Genomic DNA, 20,182 nt, shown 5'->3' with positions numbered 1-20,182 from the left:
TGCCACAGGTGTCTCAAAGCTCCAAGCGTGACCCCTCCTCGCCAGGAACCCGGCCTTGGAGAATGCAGGGAGCTCAGACAGCTGGGTCTGAGCCCCAGGTCGGCCCCTAACCCCCGTCCTCCTCAGGCCCTGCCTGGGGTCTGGCTCCAGAGTTTAAGCCATTAAAGGAAGGTCGGTCCACAAAAGGGCGCGGGCCCATCCCTAGTGCAGGGCCTTCAGGCTCTGGGCTCATTGTGGACATGGAAGGACAGGCCCAGCTGCTGAGCAGGGGCTGAGGCTCGGGGCCTAGAGGTGGAAATCCAGCCTGAGAATTAGGAAAGCCAGAGTGGGATCTCTACAAAAGGGTTTATTTCCTTCCAGCCATGTGGGCATAGCACATTCTGGGCTAGGGGTGCAGGAGAGTCCACACCAACGCCCCCCAGGAGGGACATCCCTGAGTAGGCGCTCTGCGCCCTCCCTGTCCTTTCTCAGCTATATGAGCTGGGCTTCAGCAGGGGCTGGAGCAGGCAGGGTCAGAGGCCAGGCCTGGACCCCAAGCTTCACCCCCCCACACAGGCTCTGAGCCTTCTTGTTGCACCTGAGAGAGGGGACCAATGCTCAGGAAGTCGGAGGCCAGTCCCCGGTCAGGTTGACATCCTGTCCAGAAGGTCCAGATGCTCCCCCAAGGTTAGGCCGAGCTGGGGTCTTGAGAGCAGGGTAACAGGCTTGGGGGAGGGGGGAGTCCCTGGAACCAGAGGTCTCCCGGGATGTAAGCTCCAGCCAAAGTCACAGTGATAATTAGGATCCCCCTTCCAAGTAGAAGCCCCAGCCAGGATCCCCAAGGCGTCCTCACCACCACTCTGGGGGCCCAGGGGTCTTCACAGAGCCGTCTCCTTGGAGACCTTGGTCCCCAGCTGCAGGGGAGGCTTGAAGCTGAGCACTTCTTTATATGTGACACCTGGGTCGGGGTGAGAGAGACGGACCATCATGGGAGAAGGGGCCTCATCACCCTTCAGAATCACCTCCTAGGACTCACACCGAGGGTGGAAGCCAGTGACTGGGGAAGAGCACTGGGTCCAGCAAACCGGTACTTGCCCTGAGCAGCATGGAGTCCTATGAGGGTCCTCTCAGGGTGGGGAGGGGAGAGCTCCCAAGCCCAGAGCACAGGCTGTCAGCCACTGACTTATGGGCCCATCCGGTCCCAAAAACATCGGGGTCAGAAGTCATTGCTGGAGTACAGGTGCCAGACAGGCGGCTTCTGTCCCACACATGCAACTTCATCCCAGGCTACAGCCATGCTCAGCCCACCTGCATCCCTCCACAGGAGCTGCCCACCCTGATGGGGTTCCTGCAGCCCAAACCCGCTGCCTCTGGAGTGGCCAGGCAAGCCCTGGCCCCATAGCCTGATGTAATGAGCAGACAGTGTCCTAAGAATATAAATCAGTGTGTCTTCCCAAGTGGAGGCCCTCGGTCCCACCAGAGCACACCCCAGTTTCTGGATCCAGAACATCCACAAAAACTTACATGAGAAGAATTCCCACAAACCCCCTCAGCTTCTACCTTCCTCGCCTGGTGGTCCTGGTCCTTGAAATGTGTGCCCAGAGCAAGCCATCCCAAAGGAAGGGAGAAGGCCTGACTTGCTTTCCCTCTGAGCACTTTGCAAAGGGACAGGTTCCGCTCAGCCTACCCAGCGTTCCCATGCTCATCTGGCCCGAAGAGCACCTGTTTGGGGAACACTGGTCCTGCACAAGCCCAGTTCCAGAAACACTGTGTGTTTAGAGCAGGCAGTCTGTATGGTTTGCCCTGCCTGGGGCACTGATGTGTTCCTGCCCCATCGGGTGCCTTCTAATCCTAACACAGGGGTCAGTCCATACAGGGGAGGTTTGTGGGAAGCTGGCTGCTCCCAGGGAAAGAGGAGGTGATGAGAGTTAGCATTCCTGACCAGGGGCTCAGCCACAAACAGGTCACATGTTCACCATGGTCTGTAGTAAAAGCAAAAGCTCTTACCACAATGTGTGTGGGTGGGGACCACAGAACAGATTCTGTGGCCCGTGGTTTTCATATTATCTTTTTTAGCAACAGAAAACTTTCATCAAACCAAACCAAACTTGTAAGCACAAATAAGGGTGGGGCCCTGCCAGAAGCACCAAGCAGCCCAGCGGCCAAGAACAGGGTCTGAGAACTACCAGTCCCGTCCCACCCCCACCCCCAGGTGCAGCACCAAGGCCCCAGGTCCGAGGCACAGCCAGGATGGGACCTGCTCTCCTCAGATATTCCCGGCACCCTCCAGGCTGGTCCTAAAGCCACCAAGAGAAAGACACCAAGCCCAGCCCTCACTGCCTGCCATTCTGCAAAGTCAGTTCCAGCACGGGGCCTGAGGACCTGGCAGGTGTCCCTGAGCCCAGCCTGAGGCTCAGCACGTGCTGGCTGGGCCCTGAGAGATGAGGGCAGGGGCCTTTGGTATAAGGCAATAGCCAGTACCAAGCCCAGCGGTGCTGAGCACAGGTTTCAGCGGGTCTGAACTGCTCAGCGGGACTAGAAGGGATGGGCAAGGGGTGTGGAGGAGGCTGCCCGGGGTGGGCCTTATCCTGCTGGCAGGACATGAGGGCTGTGCAGTAGTGCAGGTGGGAGGGGTCCTGAAAGGGGCAAAGAGAGGCGCCTGGGTGGCTCAGTCAGTTGAGCATCCAACTCTTGGTTTTGGCTCAGGTCATGATCTCAGGGTCATGACACTGAGCCCCATGTCAGGCTGCGCACTCAGCGGTCTGCTTGAGATCCTCTCCCTCCCTCTGCCCTGCCTCGTGCACACACGCGCCCTCCCCGCCCCCTCTAAAATAAATAAGTAAATCTTTTTTTAAAAAAGGGAGAGGGCAAAGAGAGGCAAGGATAAGTTCAAGAGGTAACAGTGGAGGTCTGGGGCACAAGTGGATACAGAGGGGCTCCAGAATGGCCCAGGTCTCTGGCCAGCACATGGGAGAAGATGGGCACTGCTGGGGCTGGGTCGGCAGGGCAGGGAGAGGCTAAGTGCTCGCAACTGCCCTGAGCTGGGAGCTGCCTCCCAAAATTTCCAGAGCTCACCTCCTGCTCGTTTGTGCTGAACCCCTGCCAGGGACATTCTTTCATTCTTCAGCTCCAGCCAGAGGTCACTTGGCCAAGAAGCCCCACTGCCCTCTGACCGTCTGTTGTATTCCTCACCTGACCTGCATCCCCAAGTAGGGGGACCCAGGACTCTGAGCCCTGGCGCCCTGCACTGGGCTCTCAGGGTCCCTCCACAGGCCCTGCCCAGAGCCCCCCACTCACGTTTCCACTCGTCCAGCGTGCGGTCCATATCATCAAAGGACTCATCGTACTTCTGGGCCTTGGGCTCATCCTCCGTGTCATGCAGTGACTCGAAGTAGGGGTGGGTCAGCGCCTCGGCCGCCGTCACCCGCCGCTCTGCATCTAGCACCAGCATTTTCTCCAGGAGGTTCACAGCTGCGGGGAGGGCCGGTCAGGGAGGCTCCCGGGCCCTGACCCAACACTCCCCCCTCGTCCAGTCCTACCCAGAGGGCTTGCACTAGTCAGGATGGAGGCAAAATCCTTCTTCTCCAACTCGGGGAGGCCCTTCATGTAGTTCTTCGCCTGTTCCGGAAGAAAGGATAAGGGGCCAAGCCACAGGCCCAGGCCCAGCCTCTCCAGCCCCCCTCCCGCCCCCAACTGACGTCCGCACTCTGCAGCCTCTGCACAAAGTCAGCGGGAGGCGTCCCTGTCACCTTCATGATCTCCTTCAGCTGGTCCAGGTCTGTGCCGAGGTGAGGAGCACAGCGCAGGGCCAGAGAGCAGGGCACATCCCCACCTGGCCGGGGCGGCATGCCCAGCCCCCACCCAGGCCCAGCCTGCCCCCCCACAAGTGTAGGATACGGTCACTGCCCTTAAACAGCGTCTTCCCCGTGATCATCTCCGCCATGATGCAGCCCGCTGACCAGATGTCCACTGAGACAGAAGCCCCTGCATCAGGGCTCTGCGGGCCGGGAGGGGGGGACACACATGGGGCAGACACAGACAAGGGGCCGTCTAGCCTGCCACACCCTCGCCCGCTCAGCAGCCTCCCCACAGAGGAGCCACCGTTGGACTTCCCACGAAGAAACGGAAGCAGCAGGCGTGGCCTGGGAGGCTGGGCCGGGCGGCTCTACGACTCTGGGCGGCTTCTCACCTGTCTGCGTGTAACGCATCCAGTTCAAGATGACCTCAGGCGCCCGGTACCACCGGGTCACCACATACCCAGTCATCTCGCTGTCCGCCTGCCTCGCCAGGCCGAAGTCCAGAATCTATAGTCAGAAGCAGGAAGGTGGGGCAAAGGGGCCCCCAGGGAGTAGGTGGGTCAGCCTGTGATCCGGGAGAACTGGGCACACCAGGGCCTCTGCCAACCCTCCGGGACCTGAGGTCATGGCCACAGACCCCCCCAAGCCTCCCCATGAGTTCTCCCCTTGGCCAGTGCACCCAGCCCCACTGACCTCGCCTTCCACCACCCGCAGGAGCAGGCACCCCAGTGGGTCTCCTTTCCCCGCTCCTCTACTCCCTGCTGACCCCAGGACCTGGCCAGCACATCTGGAGAGGCCCCCTTGGCCCCACCCTGGCTCAGGCATGGGGGACTGGGGACACCTCCCTCCCTTCACCTCAGTGAGGTAGGGGAGTAAGCCCCATGTCCCCCTGCATCCAGTGCCTCCCCTGGCCTGGATGGCTGGGGTCTGGTCCCTCTGCCTGGGCCTGAGGGCCAAGGGCAACAGGCAGATGGACAGGCGGGGAAAGCGCCCACCCAACACACACCTTCAGCTCACAGTCCTCATTCACGGCGAGGTTGCCAGGCTTCAGGTCCTGGGGGCAGAAGAAAGGTGGCCCTGCAGCTCCTCCCATCGGGGCGCACTCGGGGACGAGCCCGCCCTGGCCAGCCCCGCCGGCAGCCCTTCCAGGAAGGGCAATGGTCCCTCGGCCCCCACAGCACGGGCAGCCATCACACACTCCCCTGACAGGCCAGCTACGGAGGCTCCTAGCGGCCAGGCCCTTCCCACACCTGCACGCCAGAGGAAGCTCCCAGCACCACCAGGACTCACCCTGTGGATGACGCCAGCAGCGTGAATGTACTACGGGGACAGAGAGAGGAACAGCGTCAGTCAGCTCCCTGGGACCTCAGAGCCATGGGCCAGCGGTCCTACCCCAGCCCCAGCCCGGCCTGCAGCAGCCCCCACAGGCTCCCACCTTTAGCCCCTTCAGCATCTGGTAGACAAGGAACTGGATTCGGTCCTCGCTCAGTTTCTCGTGCTTCATGAGCTTTCCTAGGTCAGTCCCCATGAACGGCATCACCAGGTAACTGAGGGACCGGGGTGGGTACAGACGGCAGGTGTGACACCGCTCAGCCCCTGGAGATCCTGGAGAGGCCCCTGCAGCACGGGCTCCCCCCTCCTCTCCAGGGCACGCTCACAGCTGGTCCACCCACCCTACCCTAGAACGTAGGTGCATCAGGACCACACGTGGGGGTTTCCTGCAGGGCTGCATGGAGGCTAGGATCTGGGGAGCACCCGGGATCACAGGCAGAAGAGGGTGCAAGAGAAAGGAGGGCAGGGCCTGTGGGCAGAGGTGGGGACAGCTGAGGAGCACGCAGGGCAGGTGGAGGGAGAGACACAGAGGACAGACATTTAGCACCTCGCCAGGACAGGGGCCTGTGCGAGTCCTCGACCTCTGGAAGGTCAGATGCTGAGGAGCCTGTCCTCAGCCTGTCCCTGGCTCAGACCCTGGCTCTTGGCCGACCACAGGATGAATCCAGGAATGGCAGCCACAGACAGGCCCCCTGCTGCCCCTCCCCTGCCTGCCAGCAAAGGTCAGCAGCTCTAGTTACAGGCCACACAAGATGCCAGGGTCGCAGAGCACGGGCCCTGCTGACTAACAGATGCCGTCCCGCGCTCACACCTCCGGCACTGGAGGGGGCCCAGCTCCACTCAGCTGTGCCACTGCCATGGGTCCGGGGGGGGCCGGGACAGGGGATGGACTGTGGTGTGGGGAAGGGGTGGGCAGCGTGCATCCCGACCCCGACCCAGGCTGCAGGGACGCCCATACGCCAACAGAACCCGAGTCAGCACCCAGGAGCAACCCGACACTCCTTTGCCCTGCACAGCCCGCCAAAGGACAGCACTCACAAGTCTGTGAAATCATCCAGGGTTTCATCAGGAGTGAACACGTCCAGCAGCCCGATGACCTGGGGAACAGGCCGGAGTACCACATGGAACAGGGGCACAGCGGAGGGCACGGGGCTTCAGTTACCCCGAAGCTGGCACTGTGCTCCGGGCAGGAAAGCCCCTACAGCTGTCCCCATGTCCTCCCACCGTCCGTGGGGCCTGGTTCTATCTACTGGCAGAGCGGCCCAGCCCTGGCACACATGCCCATAGACACAGGCTATTTTTGAACAGTGACCACAGGGATCCTCTGGGTCAGCTCCTAGCCATCCAGAGCTCCAGCCCCTTGGCCCTTCCTCCCCCTCCTCTTATCCCACTGAAGACCCAAGACCAAGGTGGGACAGCCTCCGGGTTAGAGCCAACACCCAGCAGGTCCATCAGGGAGGTGGGCCTCTGCTGGAGAGGCCCAGGCAGGCCAGCAGTTAGAGCTGGCCCTGCTGATCCCCGGAGTGGCCAGAGGGGCAGATGGATGTGCCAGCGGGGGGACACCTGGCAGAGGCCATGCGAACGATGGCCGAGGCGGAAGGGAGGACACTTCAAGCGTTTGAGGAACACGGGGAGAAAGGCCAGGTGGCCAAGGCCCAAGCCAGGGAGTAGCCAAGGAGAGGCCAGAGGGAGCCTGAGCAGGTCCCTGCATGCCAGGTGAAGGTCTGGCTTGGATCCTAAGAGCTGCTGAGCAAGGGTTTAAACAGGTGTGATGCTGCGTGTGTCCCCTGCCTGCTGTGTAGGGACAGACGGGAGCGAGGCAAGAGTGGACACAAGGTGCAGGGACAACTAGGTGACCTCTGTGGCCACCGGGGCCAACGTCGTGGGCATCAGGGAGAAGGGGACACAGAAGGATGTTCAGTGAGGGGCCTGGAAGCCGGTGAGGCCTGGGGCACCAGGACAGTGTCTTGGCAAGAGGACAGGTCCCCAAGGGTAAGGGGGATCTGTCAGGCTGATAAGAGACTTCTGTGCTCTGCAGTGTGGCTTCTGGCCTGACGGGGCGGGAAGGGCGGAAGGGCAGGAGCTGCCACAGCACGCAGCCTCTTACAGTCTCAGTGTTTTCCTAACAAAGGGGGGCTATGATGGGCAGCGCCTCCCAGCTCTGTGCAGGGCAGCACGGAGACAGTAGCACCTAGCTGCTAGCAGGTCAGGAGCTCAACTGGAATGGCACAGAGGAGGGGACTGGGCCAGGCGTGGGAAGCTCCTGGGACCTTGGGGGATGGGCGGGGTGCGTGGGTGGGGGTGGGGGCAGTTGGGGAGGAAGATGAAGCCTTGAGTAGCGGCCTCTGCACTCACGGGAACCAAGCCTGGGCATGCCTGGGTGTAACCAGGAGGTGGTGAGGTCGGGGCTGGGCTGGTGTCCATCATGAATGGACTTCACCCGGGAAGGGCCAAGGGCAGAGATGGAAAGTCTGAGCGAATGAAGGACCCACTCAAGGGGCTAAGAAGGTGAGCATCAGCCAGGAACTGAGGGAACAAGCTTCCTGGTGGACATGGGACTCATTTTCCCCAAAGGAGGTTGGTGGCACTGATGATCCAGAAGGGGCCAGACCATCTGTCAAGAGCATGACTAGTCCGGGGTCTAGGTACCCAGAACACCAGCCCTGAGACAGGGCCCAAACGAGGGGTGAGGCAGGAGTGGCTTGGGTGGGAGAGGCAGAGCTCAGGGCTGTGGGAGGAGCATCCAGAAACAGCAGGAGTTCCCCCAGGAGAGAGAAGGGCTCTCAGTAGCCAGCAATGGCCACAGGAGAGGCCCGGCAGCCACACGGTGGCTATGGGCAGGTCTGGAAACAAGGGAGGCCTGGAGCGGCCCCAGATCTGCCACCTCCCACCATGAAAGGAGGCATCTCTGTGCTGGCCACTATGCCTAGTGCCCCCCCCCCCAGCTCCCTCAACCCCTCACCACAGGAGACCCCTCAACCCCTCACCACAGGAGACCCCAAGGCTCTGAGCAGTCAGTGCCCAGATGCCGACTCCTGCCCCACCCCGTGTCTAGCTCAGCATTCCCCTGAGGCTCAGGAGGTAGCCTGGAGCACTGTTCCGGAAAGGGCCCTAAAGGGGTGGAGGAAGGGGGCCTGGGGTGCAGCTGTGGAGGATACCCAGCAAGAGCGAAGGGGCCGAGTGCCCCTTCCAGAATAATCGCTGGTCACACGCGAGCGTCCTCTCTCACCTCCAGGCTCCTGGCTGGAGGCAGGTTGGGGTGAGACATGGAGGACACCCTTGGCCTGGGCAAGTGGCCCTGCCCTGACTAGGACCTCGGTTGAGGAGCCGGATGTGGCCCCAGGAGGAAGCCAAGAAGCTAAGCCCTTCGCAGGCACTGGCCTAGCGGGAGGACGAGACCCTAGGGAAGCAGTCTCTCTCAGAAAGAGGCGGCTCTGACCTCACCACGTGGAGCCCCCCAACCACAATTCTGGGGTACGACGTCCTGACCCCCACCTCCACCCCAGCTCACAGGCCGAGCGCCCAGGGGCTGGGGGGCAGGGACCCCGTCTCCCAGGGCAGGATCTGCTGGCGAGGAGGGAGAGGAGCCGAGGCGGTGGCTGCGGAGGCCCGGAGCTGGGGGCCCGGGCGCGACTCACGTTCTCGTGGCGCATGTGCTTGAGCAGACGCAGCTCGCGGTAGGCGCGCTTGGCGAAGAGCTCCGACTGGAAGGGCCGGTACAGCTTCTTGATGGCCACCTTGGCGCCCGTGCGGCTGTCCACGGCCGAGCTGGGGGACGCGCTGGTCAGCGGGAGGGCCGAGCCACCCCTCCGGCCACCCCTCCGGCCACCCCGCGCTCACCACACCGCGCCGTAGGCGCCGGAGCCCACGGGCTGCAGGTCCTGGTACACGGCGCGCACCTCCCAAGCCGTCTTGGTCACCTCCTGGCGGTAGAAGCCCCTGCGGGCGGGCGGCGGAGAGCTCATGGCCGGCCCGGGCGCCGCCCCCGCCACGCACCCCGAGGGCGCTGCGCCCCGAGGACCCGGGACCCGGGATCAGCGGGACTGCCTTGGCGCGCGCCTGGGGCCCCCGCGAGGGCAAAGCCTGCTCCGCGCCGTCGCCCGTCCGCCGCTGGGGCCCTCCGGCTCCCAGCTCCCCCGCGCCGCGGCCGCCCTCCAGGCCGTCTGGAGCCGTCGACCCCGGCCCGACCCCAGCCCCGGCCGGGGCAGCGCGCGGTCCCTCCCCTGCCTGCGGACCAACCGGCCCCCGGGCGGCGCGCACGTGACGCCCCCGCCCGCCCTCCGGCCCCCGCGGAAACCTGAGGCGGCCGCCGCGGGGGGGAGGGCCGGGGGGCTGGGGGGAGGGGCGGAGCGGGGGAGGGGAGCACCGCCGGGCCGCGCGGGGCCGCCTCTTCACCAAGCTGGACTCCCCGGGCCCGGGCCGGGGTGGGGGATGTCGTAGCCCAAGTCCAGCGGGGCTCCCGGCTCCTCCTTAGTAACCACGAATCACGCCCCCGGGCAGCTGGGCCCCTAATGGGCAGCCCGAACCGCGGCCCTTCTATTTCCAGCTGCCAGTCACTGTCCACCAGCCTCGCCAACTCCACCCCACCAAGCCGGGCCCCCGCCCCTGAGGCCCCTGAACTGAGTCCTGAACTGAGCCCACCTTGCAGGTCTCCCCTTTCCCCTGGGGCTGAGCCATCAGCTGCTGGTGTGGGGTTCCCCAGCACCTATGGCCTACATCCCCCTCTCCCTGTGGAAGAGCTGCTTCTGTCTCCCCAACTTAGGCTGCATCCCCAACATCGCTCCCTGTGACCACCGACCCCAGGCCTCCCTACCCCAGGAGGCAGAGAGGGTGGTCCTGTAGGTCTCCTTGGGCCCTGGTGCACACACCCAGCTTCCTTCTCTCCACCCACCTGGCAAGTGGGAAGCCTGCTCCAAGCATTTGCAAGTCCCTTTGCCTGTCCCAACTTCTTCCCGGCTTTCTCCCTCCCGTTTGTCCTAAGCCTGGCCTGAGCCTGGCCTCTCTCTGCAGAAAGTTATGCCTGACCCCAGTGGTGAGGGAGGGCCCTACTTGGGCCCTCACTACCCCCCTTTACCCCTAGGTGGGGGCATTGGCATCATCCTTCCAGAGGTCCGGCCACATCCTGGACCAGATGCTCCTGGAGGACAGAGCCCCCTCCCCGGCCTCCCCCAGCCCCCCCCAGCCCAGAGACCCAGGTCTGAGAGGGAGTGGGGTAACAGGATCCCCAGCCCCCACCCCTCGCCCAGCCTCCCTCCGTGTCCTGCTGACCACCATCAGGGCCCCCCCCACCCCCCCTCCGTGTCCTGCTGGCCACCATCAGGCCCCCTCCCACCCTCCCTCCGGTCCTTCTGGCCACCATCAGGGCCCCCCCACCCCCCCTCCGTGTCCTGCTGGCCACCATCAGGGCCCCCACCCACCCTCCCTCCGTGTCCTGCTGGCCACCATGAATCAGCAGCTCAGAGCCACCCTCCCTCCATGTCCTGCTGGCCACCATCAGGCCCCCTCCCACCCTCCCTGCGTGTCCTGCTGGCCACCATCAGCCCCCCCGCCCCGTGTCCTGCTGGCCACCGTGAATCCAGAGCAGCTCGACACCTGGCCTGCAGGCTAGTCTTCCGCAGCACCCAGGAGTTGGAGTCTAGTCAGAGAGAGCAGCCTGGGGTCATCAGAGCCACCACCACCTGTGCCCTCTGTGCCCTGGGCTGCCTCCTCCAGGAAGCCCCTACTGGCCCACTTACTCCCTGTGGTGGGGCCCAGGGGTCTGGCAGGTTTCCCCACGTGGGGCATGTCCCAGCTCTGCTCCCATCCCCTGCCTCCCCACCACAGGCCTTGGCCCAACCTGGTCTGTGGGGGTTCCCCAGGACCTGAGGCCCAGTAGCCACCCTGACCAGCCCCTGGTGTTCCAACTCCCAGATAGTCTCCACCCCCAAGGCCCAGGGCAAGGGCACAAATGCCCTGTCCTAGGGATGTTCTGCCTGATCCCTGTTGAGGCCAGTGCCCTCCCTCAGCTGGGCTGTGGTGAGCAGCAGGAGCCAGGGGCTCGGTGTACGTCCTGAGGGCTGCAGTGGCCCTCTTGCCCCTTGAACAGGAAGGAAAGGAAAGCTATTTCCCCCACTTGAGCCAGCTCCAGGGAAGCACAAGACTCTGCTCCCAGAGAGCTCCAAGTGTCCCCCAGCAGCTTCCCTGACCACCGAGAGAAGGGGCAGATCTGCAACCAGACCGGAAGCTGAGCTGCCCAGGAAACTCCCCAGCAGGGCAGCTGGGGTTGATCTGGGGATGGCCATCAAGCCATGTCCCAGATGGGAGCCTGGTGCAGAACTCGCTCTCCCCCACACCTCTGTGGCCCTGGGCTCTCGGGGAGCAGGGAGGGTGCCATGCTGAATATGGCTGCTTGTCTGACTGGAGACCCAAGGACGCAGGCAGCGCAGGGTGTGGTGGGGCCACAGCAGCTGGGAGTGTCGTGCACTGATCCAGGCACCCAGGCCAGGCAGCGGGGCCAGCCAGGCAGCGGGGCCAGCCAGGCAGCGGGGCCTGGGGACTCGCGACACGAGCAGAGTGAGAGAGAACCCCCTTTATTGTGCAACCCTGGTGCAGGCACTTGGCATTGAGGCCTCTGCAAGGTGGGAGGTCACCGCCCCTCACGGAGAAGCCCCTCGACGGAGGACCCTCCCGCCCGCCCACCTTGAGCAGGGTCACGTCCCAGAGGTTAGATCAGCTCCATGCGGAAGAAGGGAGGGTGCAAGATGACCCACAGGCCACAGGGCGCAGCCGCAGGGCCGGAGGGTGGGCAGAGGTGGAGGGGGCAGAGGCGGCTTCATCCGCTCCGGGCCGAGGTCCAGGGTCTGAGCCCAAGAGTGCCGTGGTGTGGCCGCTCCCCCAGCCCAGCACCAAGGCTGGAGCCCTCTGTGCCAACCAGCTCTCCATGCCTGCCGCAGCCCCCACACTCAAGGGGAAAGCTCTGGCTTCTGTTCCCTTGTGCCCCTTGCCCACCTGAGCTCCTCACATGGTGCGCCCAGGATCTCAGCGGCAGCACCCTACGCCCTACATCAGGAACTGAGCGAAGGGGAAGGAACAGTACAGCCACCTCACTTCAGGCTTCTTGCTGGTCATGGCCGCTGGCCCGTGGGCACCCACAGATTCACACGTGCCTTGACATGTCAGTACACGTGTGTCATCAGTACACGTGTGTCACACATAGCGCAGGTGAACACGTGGCTCCAGGATGATTTTCTCATTTGATACCTGGTGGCGGTCCCTGCCCTGCAGTCCCAGCATGTCCCACGGTAGCCCCCACTTACAGGTCAAGAAGCTCTGACAACCAAGACCCTCCCTTCAGTCTCCAGAGGTCCCTGGCCCCAATGCACCACACCCTCCAGAGACGGCCCTCCGGGACTGAGGAGATCTGGCGACAGACACACTGTCCAGGGGGAGCCCCTATGGCATCCAGGTGAGGTCCTAAGAGAGACCCAGATTGCTGGGAGGAGGCAGAAGGACCAAGGAAGTCCAGGACGCCGTGTCTAGACCCCCACGCCTGTGGCTTGCACACATGCACACTATTGTGCCTTCAGACTACCCACGAGGACCAGCGTGCAGGGGAGGGACCCCGGGCGAGGGTCAGGGCACTGGCCACAGTGGTGTTGGGAGGCACCCCTCGTGGGACCCCGGCAGGCGGAGGAAGTGGGCCGGCAAGCTCCAGCCCCTCCTCTAGTTCCAGTGGCCGGCAGGCGCACGCCCCTCACTGCTCAATGTCCAGGCCGCCGGCTGACTGCGGCGGCTCTGCGGGCTTGAAGCTGAGGACCTCCTGGTAGGTGAGCTCTGGGGAGTGAAGGGGAAGAGTGAGCTCATGCTGCCCCTGGCCCACCGCCCCCACCCCCCACCCCCCGGTCTGGTGCCAGCTGCCCAGCCCAGGCCCACCGCCCTGAGGGCAGCCTCAGCCCCTGGGGGCTTCCTTCCAGAGCCTGCCTGTGCTGCCCCTAAGCCCCTGCTGGACACACCCAACCCCAGGAGCACAGGGAGTGCGGGGACCACTCTGGGGAGGACTGGACACTTCCAGCAGGAAACAGGCAGCTCCTAGCCTGCGGGGGGAATGACGCCCTCAGGCCCCTGGGCTCCACCTCCGCCCCCCCACCCGGCCCTCCTCAAGCCCACCCTTCCACTCCTCCACTGTACGCTCCTTGGCCTCAACGCTCTCATCGTAGGGCTCGGCCTCAGGCTCATCGTCGGGGTCGTGGTACTGGCTGAAGTAGGCATGGGCCAGGGCCTCGGCCGCACTGACCCTCTGGTCACTGTCAAGCACCAGCATCCTTCCCAGGAGGTCCACAGCTATGGAGTGGTCAACAGAAAGAGGGGGGTCAGTCGTGCACCTAGGGCCAGACATGGAGCCCAGCCCAGACCCAGGGCCCATCCTCACCCAGGGGGTTGGCTCCATGGAAGATGCTCCTGAGGTCCTTCTGGGGCATAGGGGGCAGGGACTGGATGTATGTCCGGGCCTGGGGGCACATAGGAAAGGCCTGAGGGGGCGGCTCACACCCTGCCTCCCCTGGCCCGAAGCCAGGCAGGGACTTGCAGAGAGAAGCCCCCAGACTCATTCACTCCAACAGGCCTGGACAAGAGCATGCATGGACCAGGGGCATCCCCAACACTGGATGTGGGGCTACAGTGCCTTACCTGGCTCTTGATGCCTGTGGCACCCACTGTCCTTGGCAAAGGCACTGTTTGTCAGTGCTGAGACTGTGCCCTCACTGTCCCTCATGCCAGGAATGTCTTCCCTGTTCACCTGTTTCTCCCTGAAGGGGTCAGGCACCTGCCTTGGGCTCTAGTCCACTGTGATCCATGTTCCCACACGGTTCCCGGTCTATTTCACAGAGCCCCTTCCTCCAGAGCACCCAGGAGCCTGGTTAGCAGAGGGGGCTGGTGGATGGTGACTCACGTGTTCTGAGGATATCTTTGCTAGAACCTCAGGGCTGGGTGTGCCCACAACTTCCATGATTCGCTTCAGCTGGTCGATGTCTGCCCGGCTGAGGGAAATGCCTACTGGCCAGGAATAGACCCTTCCCAGGCCCCCCAGATCCCAGACCTTGGGGCACTGCCCCAATCCTACAGCTGGAGTCAGTGAGCCCAAGGTGGCCCAGTGTGGGGCAGAGGAGGCAAGGCCAGCCAGAAAGGGCCAGTGCCCACCTCCCCTGGGCCCCATCAAGCAGAAGGGGAACCTGGCTCACCCCAATCCCCAGCCTGGGCCAAGGATACAGTCATTTCCTGGAAAGAGGGCCTTTCCTTGGAGCAGCTCAGCCATGATGCAGCCCACAGACCAGATGTCCACTGTTGGGGAAGGAGTCTCCATTAGTCTGCCCTCCCCAAGGCCCGCCTTAGAGAATTAGGGAGCTGCCCACACTGTGCCAGCCCAGTGGCCTCTCAGTCACCCAGGCCCCCACACAGCAGACCCCTTACTCCTCTAGGTAAAGCTCTGGGGAGGGGGAAGAGTCAGCCCAAGACCTATTGTGCTGGGTCCCTGTAAGGTCCGTTTTTGCAGGATGGTCTCCAAGACTGGACACACACCTCCCCAGGGGTCTTGGCTGTTGGCCCCATACCCACCCCGTCCCCAGGCCCTGGTGCGAGCGGTGCCTGGCTGCTGGCCCCGGCCCCACCCCTCCCCAGGCCCTGGCGGTGCCTGCCTGCCCCGGCCCCGCCCGACGCACGCACGGCCCTGTGCGGGCTGACGTCACCTGTCTGGTTGTAGTGCATCCAGTTGAGCATGATCTCGGGGGCCCGGTACCAGCGAGTGGCCACATAGCCGGTCATCTCCTCATCAGCCTGGCGGGCTAGCCCAAAGTCCAGGATCTAGGGAGACCTCCAGGCTTGTGAGCACCTCCCCAATGCCCCCTCCAGGCCGGCCGGCCCCTCCCCCCAGGCCGCTCACCCTGAGCTCGCAGTCCTCGTTCACAGCCACGTTGCTGGGCTTCAGGTCCTGCAGGGCAGGTGGGGCGTGAGTGCAGGAGGAGCTCCTGCGCCAGGCCTGCAGCAGCCCCGACCCTCACCCGGCGGCCGCACCTACCCGGTGGATGATCCCCGCGGAGTGGATGTACTGCGAGGGGAGAGGGGGAGACGGCGGGAGGGTCAGGTTCTGACCACCGCACCGCGCCCTGGGCCCACCCGCCCGGCGCCCACCTTCAGCCCGCGAAGCAACTGGTAAACCAGGAACTGGACGTGCTCGTCGCTCAGCGCCTGGCACTTGACGATGTTGTTCAGGTCGGCGCCCATCAGGGTGGTCACCAGGTACCTGGGAGGAGGGACGGGTCAGCACAGAGGCCCCGCCTCCTCCCCGCGGAACGCGCTCCCCCGCCGTGGCGCGTGGGCTGCCACTCACACTTCGCTGAAGTCCTCGATGGAGGTGGCCGGCGTGAACACGTCCAGCAGCCCAATGACCTGCGTGGGGACGGGAGTCAGGACTCGGCGTCCCCGCCGGAGCGCCCCCTGGGTGCCTCGTGCCCCGCGGGGAGCCCCGGCCACCCGCTGACCAGCCCCGCGCCCCGCTCACGTTCTCGTGCTTCAGGTGCTTGAGCAGCCGTAGCTCGCGGTAAGTCCTCCGCGCGTGGATCAGTGACTGGAAGGGTCGCGACAGCTTCTTCACCGCCACCTTCTGGCGCAGCCGCGCGTCATAGGCCGAGCTGCAAGGGGGGTGAGTGAGGCGGCGCGGTGGGGGCCCCCAGGCCCTGCTCCTGTCGGATCTGCGTTTGCTCAGGCTGTCCCTCGGGTGGACCGCCACCTGGGCGGCCTCTCCTCTGTGCCTCCTTGGGGCCTGCTCCTTCTTCAAGAGGCACCCCACCCCTTCCCCCCCGCATTCGAGCCCACAGAGTCCCGTCCTGCCCCACCAGGGAGTCGTAGGGCAGGACCTGGATCTTCTCCCCCCAGCTCAGCCTGAGGCTGGGGGAGAGTCCGCACCAACAGGTCAGGAAAACAGCCATTGCAAACCATCCCCTTTCACCCCAAACTGTCCTCCTGCTCCCCTACTGGCCCATGGCTCCGGGTGGCTCCCCCAGGGTTCCAGAGCTACCTTCAAAGCCCCTGGGTCCCCCAACGCCTCTGAATATTCAAAATATGGAGGAAAAACTGCCCAAAGGTGTTTACCGCATTATTATTTTTAAGAGTGAGAAACTGGATAATATGAAGTGTCTGGACCGAGAGAACATTCCCCTTGCCCCACCCCATTCCCCAGAGGCCCAGATGCCCCACGTCCACACCAGCTTCCACACCCATCTACTCTTCACAGGAGAATACAGTCAGTCACTGGCATCATCTTCGAGTGCAAACAGTCTGTCACCCCCACCCTCCCAGTGTCGTACTGGCCTCAGCACTGGAGCTCTGCTAAGAGCCATCCATGCCTTCACACACAGCACTTCCTCTCCCTGATGCTCGCTCCTTCCCTCCCTCTCACTTTACCTCCACTCTCTCTGAGTCCTGCTTCCCCCAGCTATGAGTGGAGTCTACACAGCTGGGGCAGCACCTGGGATGCGCATAGGCATAGGCCCAGGTGGTGGTGAAGGAAAGCCAGCGAGGTGCCTGGGACATCCACACCCCTTCCCCCAGACTGTGGCCGTTGGGGGAGGTCCACGTCACTTCTGGGGAGGCAAGTAGGGGCGTGGCCACGCATGTGGGGCAGCACATCCTTTTGCCCAATTGTGTCTGCACAATCAAGGGACAGGGAATTGGCACTGGGTCACCAGCTTCATCAGAAGAACACAGGAGCCCAGGAGAGGGCCATCACGTAAGTAAGTGCAATGGGGAGAGACCGAGGCCTCCTTTGGGGAGCTTGATACTCTCTAGGAACTCCCAGAAGGTGACTCTAGACCCAGGTGATTCCAGCAAGGACTCTATATTACCCAGGGACCACTCATGCATTATCCTGACCCTCTCCCTGCCCTTGAGGTCGTAGAGGCTGGGATGGATGAATGGCCGGCCTGTGGACTCTGACAAGCTGGCCAATGACAGCAGAAAGGGGGGTGGGGCAGAAGCCCTTGCTCCACGCTCTGGCGCTGGACCTCTGGGGGCTTCAGGAAGTCCCACTCTTAACTTTCTGTCAGAGCCAGGAGCAATGCCGCACCCCTAGGGGCTCTGGCCTCCCCACCTCCAAGGCTCCCTCAGTGCACAGCAACCACCTGGCTCAGGCCTTGGTAAGGACCCCACTGGATTTGGGGAGCACCTCTCCACATCCACATTCAGCCCGCCCATCAGTATTGCACCTGCAACCGACTGCCTGCAACCACCGTACCCTAAGACCCCCAGTCCCTCCCCAACCCCACACAGGCCTCAGCCAAATCCCAACCCTCTCTCCCACTTCAGTCTCTGTCCTCTGGGCCTCAGGGCCCAACTGTGGGGCTGTGGTCTGAGCTCTCTTGGTTAGGGCAAAAAATGGAGTGCGGTGTAGACCCCCACAAGTATTGTAGGGGGAATGGTAGGCATCTCTGCTCTGGCCTAAGCCCCATCCCGAGTCTCAGACCCTTTGGAAAACAGGGGAGGAGGCCGGACCCTCCGGGGAGTTTGAGGCCATTCTAAGGGGAGGGATCCTGCCCTCCCCCAAGTTGGGCTTTTTCTTTTTCAAACGAAACTACCCACCCTAGTACCCGGGCATCTACCAGACCCCAGGGCTGCCAGACCCTTGACGGGGAATGGGGGGCCGGGGGCCACCCTAGACGCATGCTTGCCCATTCAGGGGCCTGGGAGACCCGCCCTTTCGCCGACTGTGACGCCGCAGGATTTGGGCCTGGTGGGGGACGCTCCGGCCGGGACGGGGCGGAAGAACGACCCCTCTCCCCAACCCCGAACGGCGCCCGGTAGGAAAGTTTCCTTGACGCCCCCCACCCCCCATTCATCGCTGCGATCCGTGAAAGGCCCGGGGGCGGAGGCGGGGCGAGGCCCCTCCCCACGCCAGGCACCTCGCAAAGGGAGGGGAGGGGGCGCGCACTCAGTCCCGCCCGCCCCTCCCCGCCCTCCCCACCCTCCCCGCCGCCCCTACCAGACCGAGCCGTAGGCGCCGGAGCCCACCGGGCGCAGCCCCTGCAGCCGCTGCGGCACCTCCCACACGGTCTTGTTGAGCTCCAGCCGGTAGAAGCCTGCGCGCGGGCCCGACATGTCCGAAGCGGCCGCCGCTGGGCCCGCGCCCCGCCCCGCGCCCGCGCCCCCGCCCCCGCCCCGCGCCGGAGCCGGAGCAGAGAGGACGGAGGGCGGCGGGAGGAGGCGGCGGCGGGCGGCGGCGCGCGCGGGGCGGGGCCGGGGGGGTGGGTGGTGCGCGGGGACCGACGCGCGGCTTCCTGCCCCTGCCTGGCGGCGGCCCGGCGCAAACCAGCCCTGCTGTCCGCTCCCCGGCTCGGGGCCGGGGCCGCTGCGCCCGCGCTGCGGGAGGGACGGCCGGTGTTCAGCTCGCCGCCCCGCCCGCTTCTACCTCCTGGGGTCCGCACTTCCCCAAGTATCCGCCCGCATTCTGTGCTCGGCCGGGCACCGCCCCATCCAGGACGCCGCCGCCTCGCACCAGCCTCCGCTCCCCGCACCCTCCCCGCCGGCACCCGAGCCTGCACCTCCGGTGCATGCATCCCTCTTCTCCCACCCCTGCTCCGGGCCCTGCAGGACACCCCCCTCCCAACCTGCTCCCTCAGATCAAAGAAGCCAGGGCAGAGATTTCTTCATCAATATAGAAAAACGGGACACATGGTTGGATAGGTCCCCTGTGGGGTGGACAGATGGACGCGCCCTGGATCCTGGGCTCGCCGGGCTTCCCTCTCCCTTGGAGACCGTTCTGGCTTTGGCGGTGTGGTTCGTCACCTGGTAACCTTCCGTGGACCGATAGCGGCCTCCCGCCCTGGTCAGGCCTGGGGACCAGCCCTGTCAGGACCAGGGACAGCGGCGGCACCGGGGACCTTTGAGGTGCTGTACCCATAAAGGCTATCCCCCAAATGGGTCCTTCTTGGTTCCTGGTACCTTTCGTCCTTCTAATCCCTCCCCACTTCAGCTGTCACCTCTTCCAGGAAGCCCACCCTGACTTTCCTAGGTACTGAGGAGCTCCTCTGGTACATAACCGCAGTTCCTCCCCCGAGCACGACACGTTTCCTCGTGTCCTCTCACAGCCTGGAAGGCTGCCGTCACTGACGAGGGAATGTTCCTCATTCCAGCGACACGGCCTCCCAGCATCTGTCTCGCGCTCTGGGCCCGCGCGTCTTTACTTCCCACTTAAAAGTGACAAGTGTTCGGAGACAGCGTTGCCCCCGTGATAGATGTCCCCTGACCCTCTCTGTCGGGAGAGCACCGGGTGGGGTGGGGGTGCTGCCGTCTCCCAGGAAAGTGGGCAATCGGGCTCTGTGTTGCCCGACCTTCTACCTCTTCCAAACAAACTAAAGCCCGAGTTTTTATGTGAAATCTCCTGATTTTTAAATGTTGCAGCCAAATTAAAATAAAACGTGTCAACGCAGTACCGGGCGAGTGCAACCGGCCAGCGAACCCAGCCCGTGGCGTGAGCCGAGTCCCACTCGCGCCGGCCAGCCTTGCACGACCTCGGCCAAGTCCCGAGCCATCCCCAGCCTCAGTTTCCCGTCTGGGAGCCGGTGTCGGCCGGGCGGTGATGGGGTGAGGGCGCCGCTGTCCCCTCCCGCTGCCGCCCGGGTCCGCGCCTTCGCGGGAGTCCCCGCCGTGCGGTGCGTTTCCCGGGCCGGCTGAGGCGCGCGGGGTTTTGTGCGGAGTCGCTGGAGCTTCTGCTAAGGGCGGGGAGGAGGCTGGTCCAGCGGCGGGCTGCGGGCGCCGGCAGCGCGGCGGGGGGGACGCGGCGGCCTTTGTTTGAGCTGGGCGGGCGGGGCCCCGGAGCAGGTTCCCATGGCGACAGACCCCGCCCTTCCTCCCGGGCCGGGGGGTGGGGTTGTGCCGCCCCGAGGGGAGCCCGAGCCCGGCCTCTTGGGCCGGCTCAGAGAGTGAGGCCAAGCGGAGACCCTCCCTGATTCACCCCCGAGTGCCCACCTGGCCCGAGGCGGGCAGACCCTGGCCAAGCTGGCTTCTGGGGAGGGTCGGGGTAGTAATACCGCAGAGGGGTAACCAGGGGG

The 20,182-nt window shown here is 64.4% G+C and overlaps 2 protein-coding genes across 2 annotated transcripts; both read right to left on the bottom strand.

Moving 5' to 3' along the window:
- Positions 1 to 331: 331 nt before the first annotated feature.
- On the bottom strand, positions 332 to 9,338 carry MAPK12 (mitogen-activated protein kinase 12). The gene is made up of 12 exons (XM_045815465.2): positions 8,949 to 9,338; positions 8,747 to 8,876; positions 6,147 to 6,205; positions 5,212 to 5,323; positions 5,067 to 5,096; positions 4,783 to 4,830; positions 4,169 to 4,283; positions 3,877 to 3,948; positions 3,678 to 3,757; positions 3,519 to 3,597; positions 3,277 to 3,450; positions 332 to 937 (listed from the first exon to the last, which is right to left on the bottom strand). The coding sequence occupies exons 1-12, from the start codon at positions 9,071 to 9,073 to the stop codon at positions 858 to 860; spliced, it is 1,104 nt and encodes a 367-aa protein (XP_045671421.1). The 5' UTR covers positions 9,074 to 9,338; the 3' UTR covers positions 332 to 857.
- A 2,338-nt stretch (positions 9,339 to 11,676) lies between these two features.
- On the bottom strand, positions 11,677 to 18,343 carry MAPK11 (mitogen-activated protein kinase 11). Its single transcript, XM_045815495.2, has 12 exons — positions 18,115 to 18,343; positions 15,640 to 15,769; positions 15,469 to 15,527; positions 15,270 to 15,381; positions 15,157 to 15,186; positions 15,022 to 15,069; positions 14,828 to 14,942; positions 14,352 to 14,423; positions 14,035 to 14,114; positions 13,516 to 13,594; positions 13,254 to 13,427; positions 11,677 to 12,920 (listed from the first exon to the last, which is right to left on the bottom strand). The coding sequence occupies exons 1-12, from the start codon at positions 18,228 to 18,230 to the stop codon at positions 12,841 to 12,843; spliced, it is 1,095 nt and encodes a 364-aa protein (XP_045671451.1). The 5' UTR covers positions 18,231 to 18,343; the 3' UTR covers positions 11,677 to 12,840.
- Positions 18,344 to 20,182: the final 1,839 nt, after the last annotated feature.

This window comes from Ursus americanus, chromosome 17, assembly GCF_024610735.1.
Source record: "Ursus americanus isolate L20-20 chromosome 17, mUrsAme1.1.p, whole genome shotgun sequence".
NCBI classification, from domain to species: domain Eukaryota; kingdom Metazoa; phylum Chordata; class Mammalia; order Carnivora; family Ursidae; genus Ursus; species Ursus americanus.
Note: the sequence above shows the minus strand (reverse complement) of the source record. Positions and strands in the feature narration are given on the sequence as shown.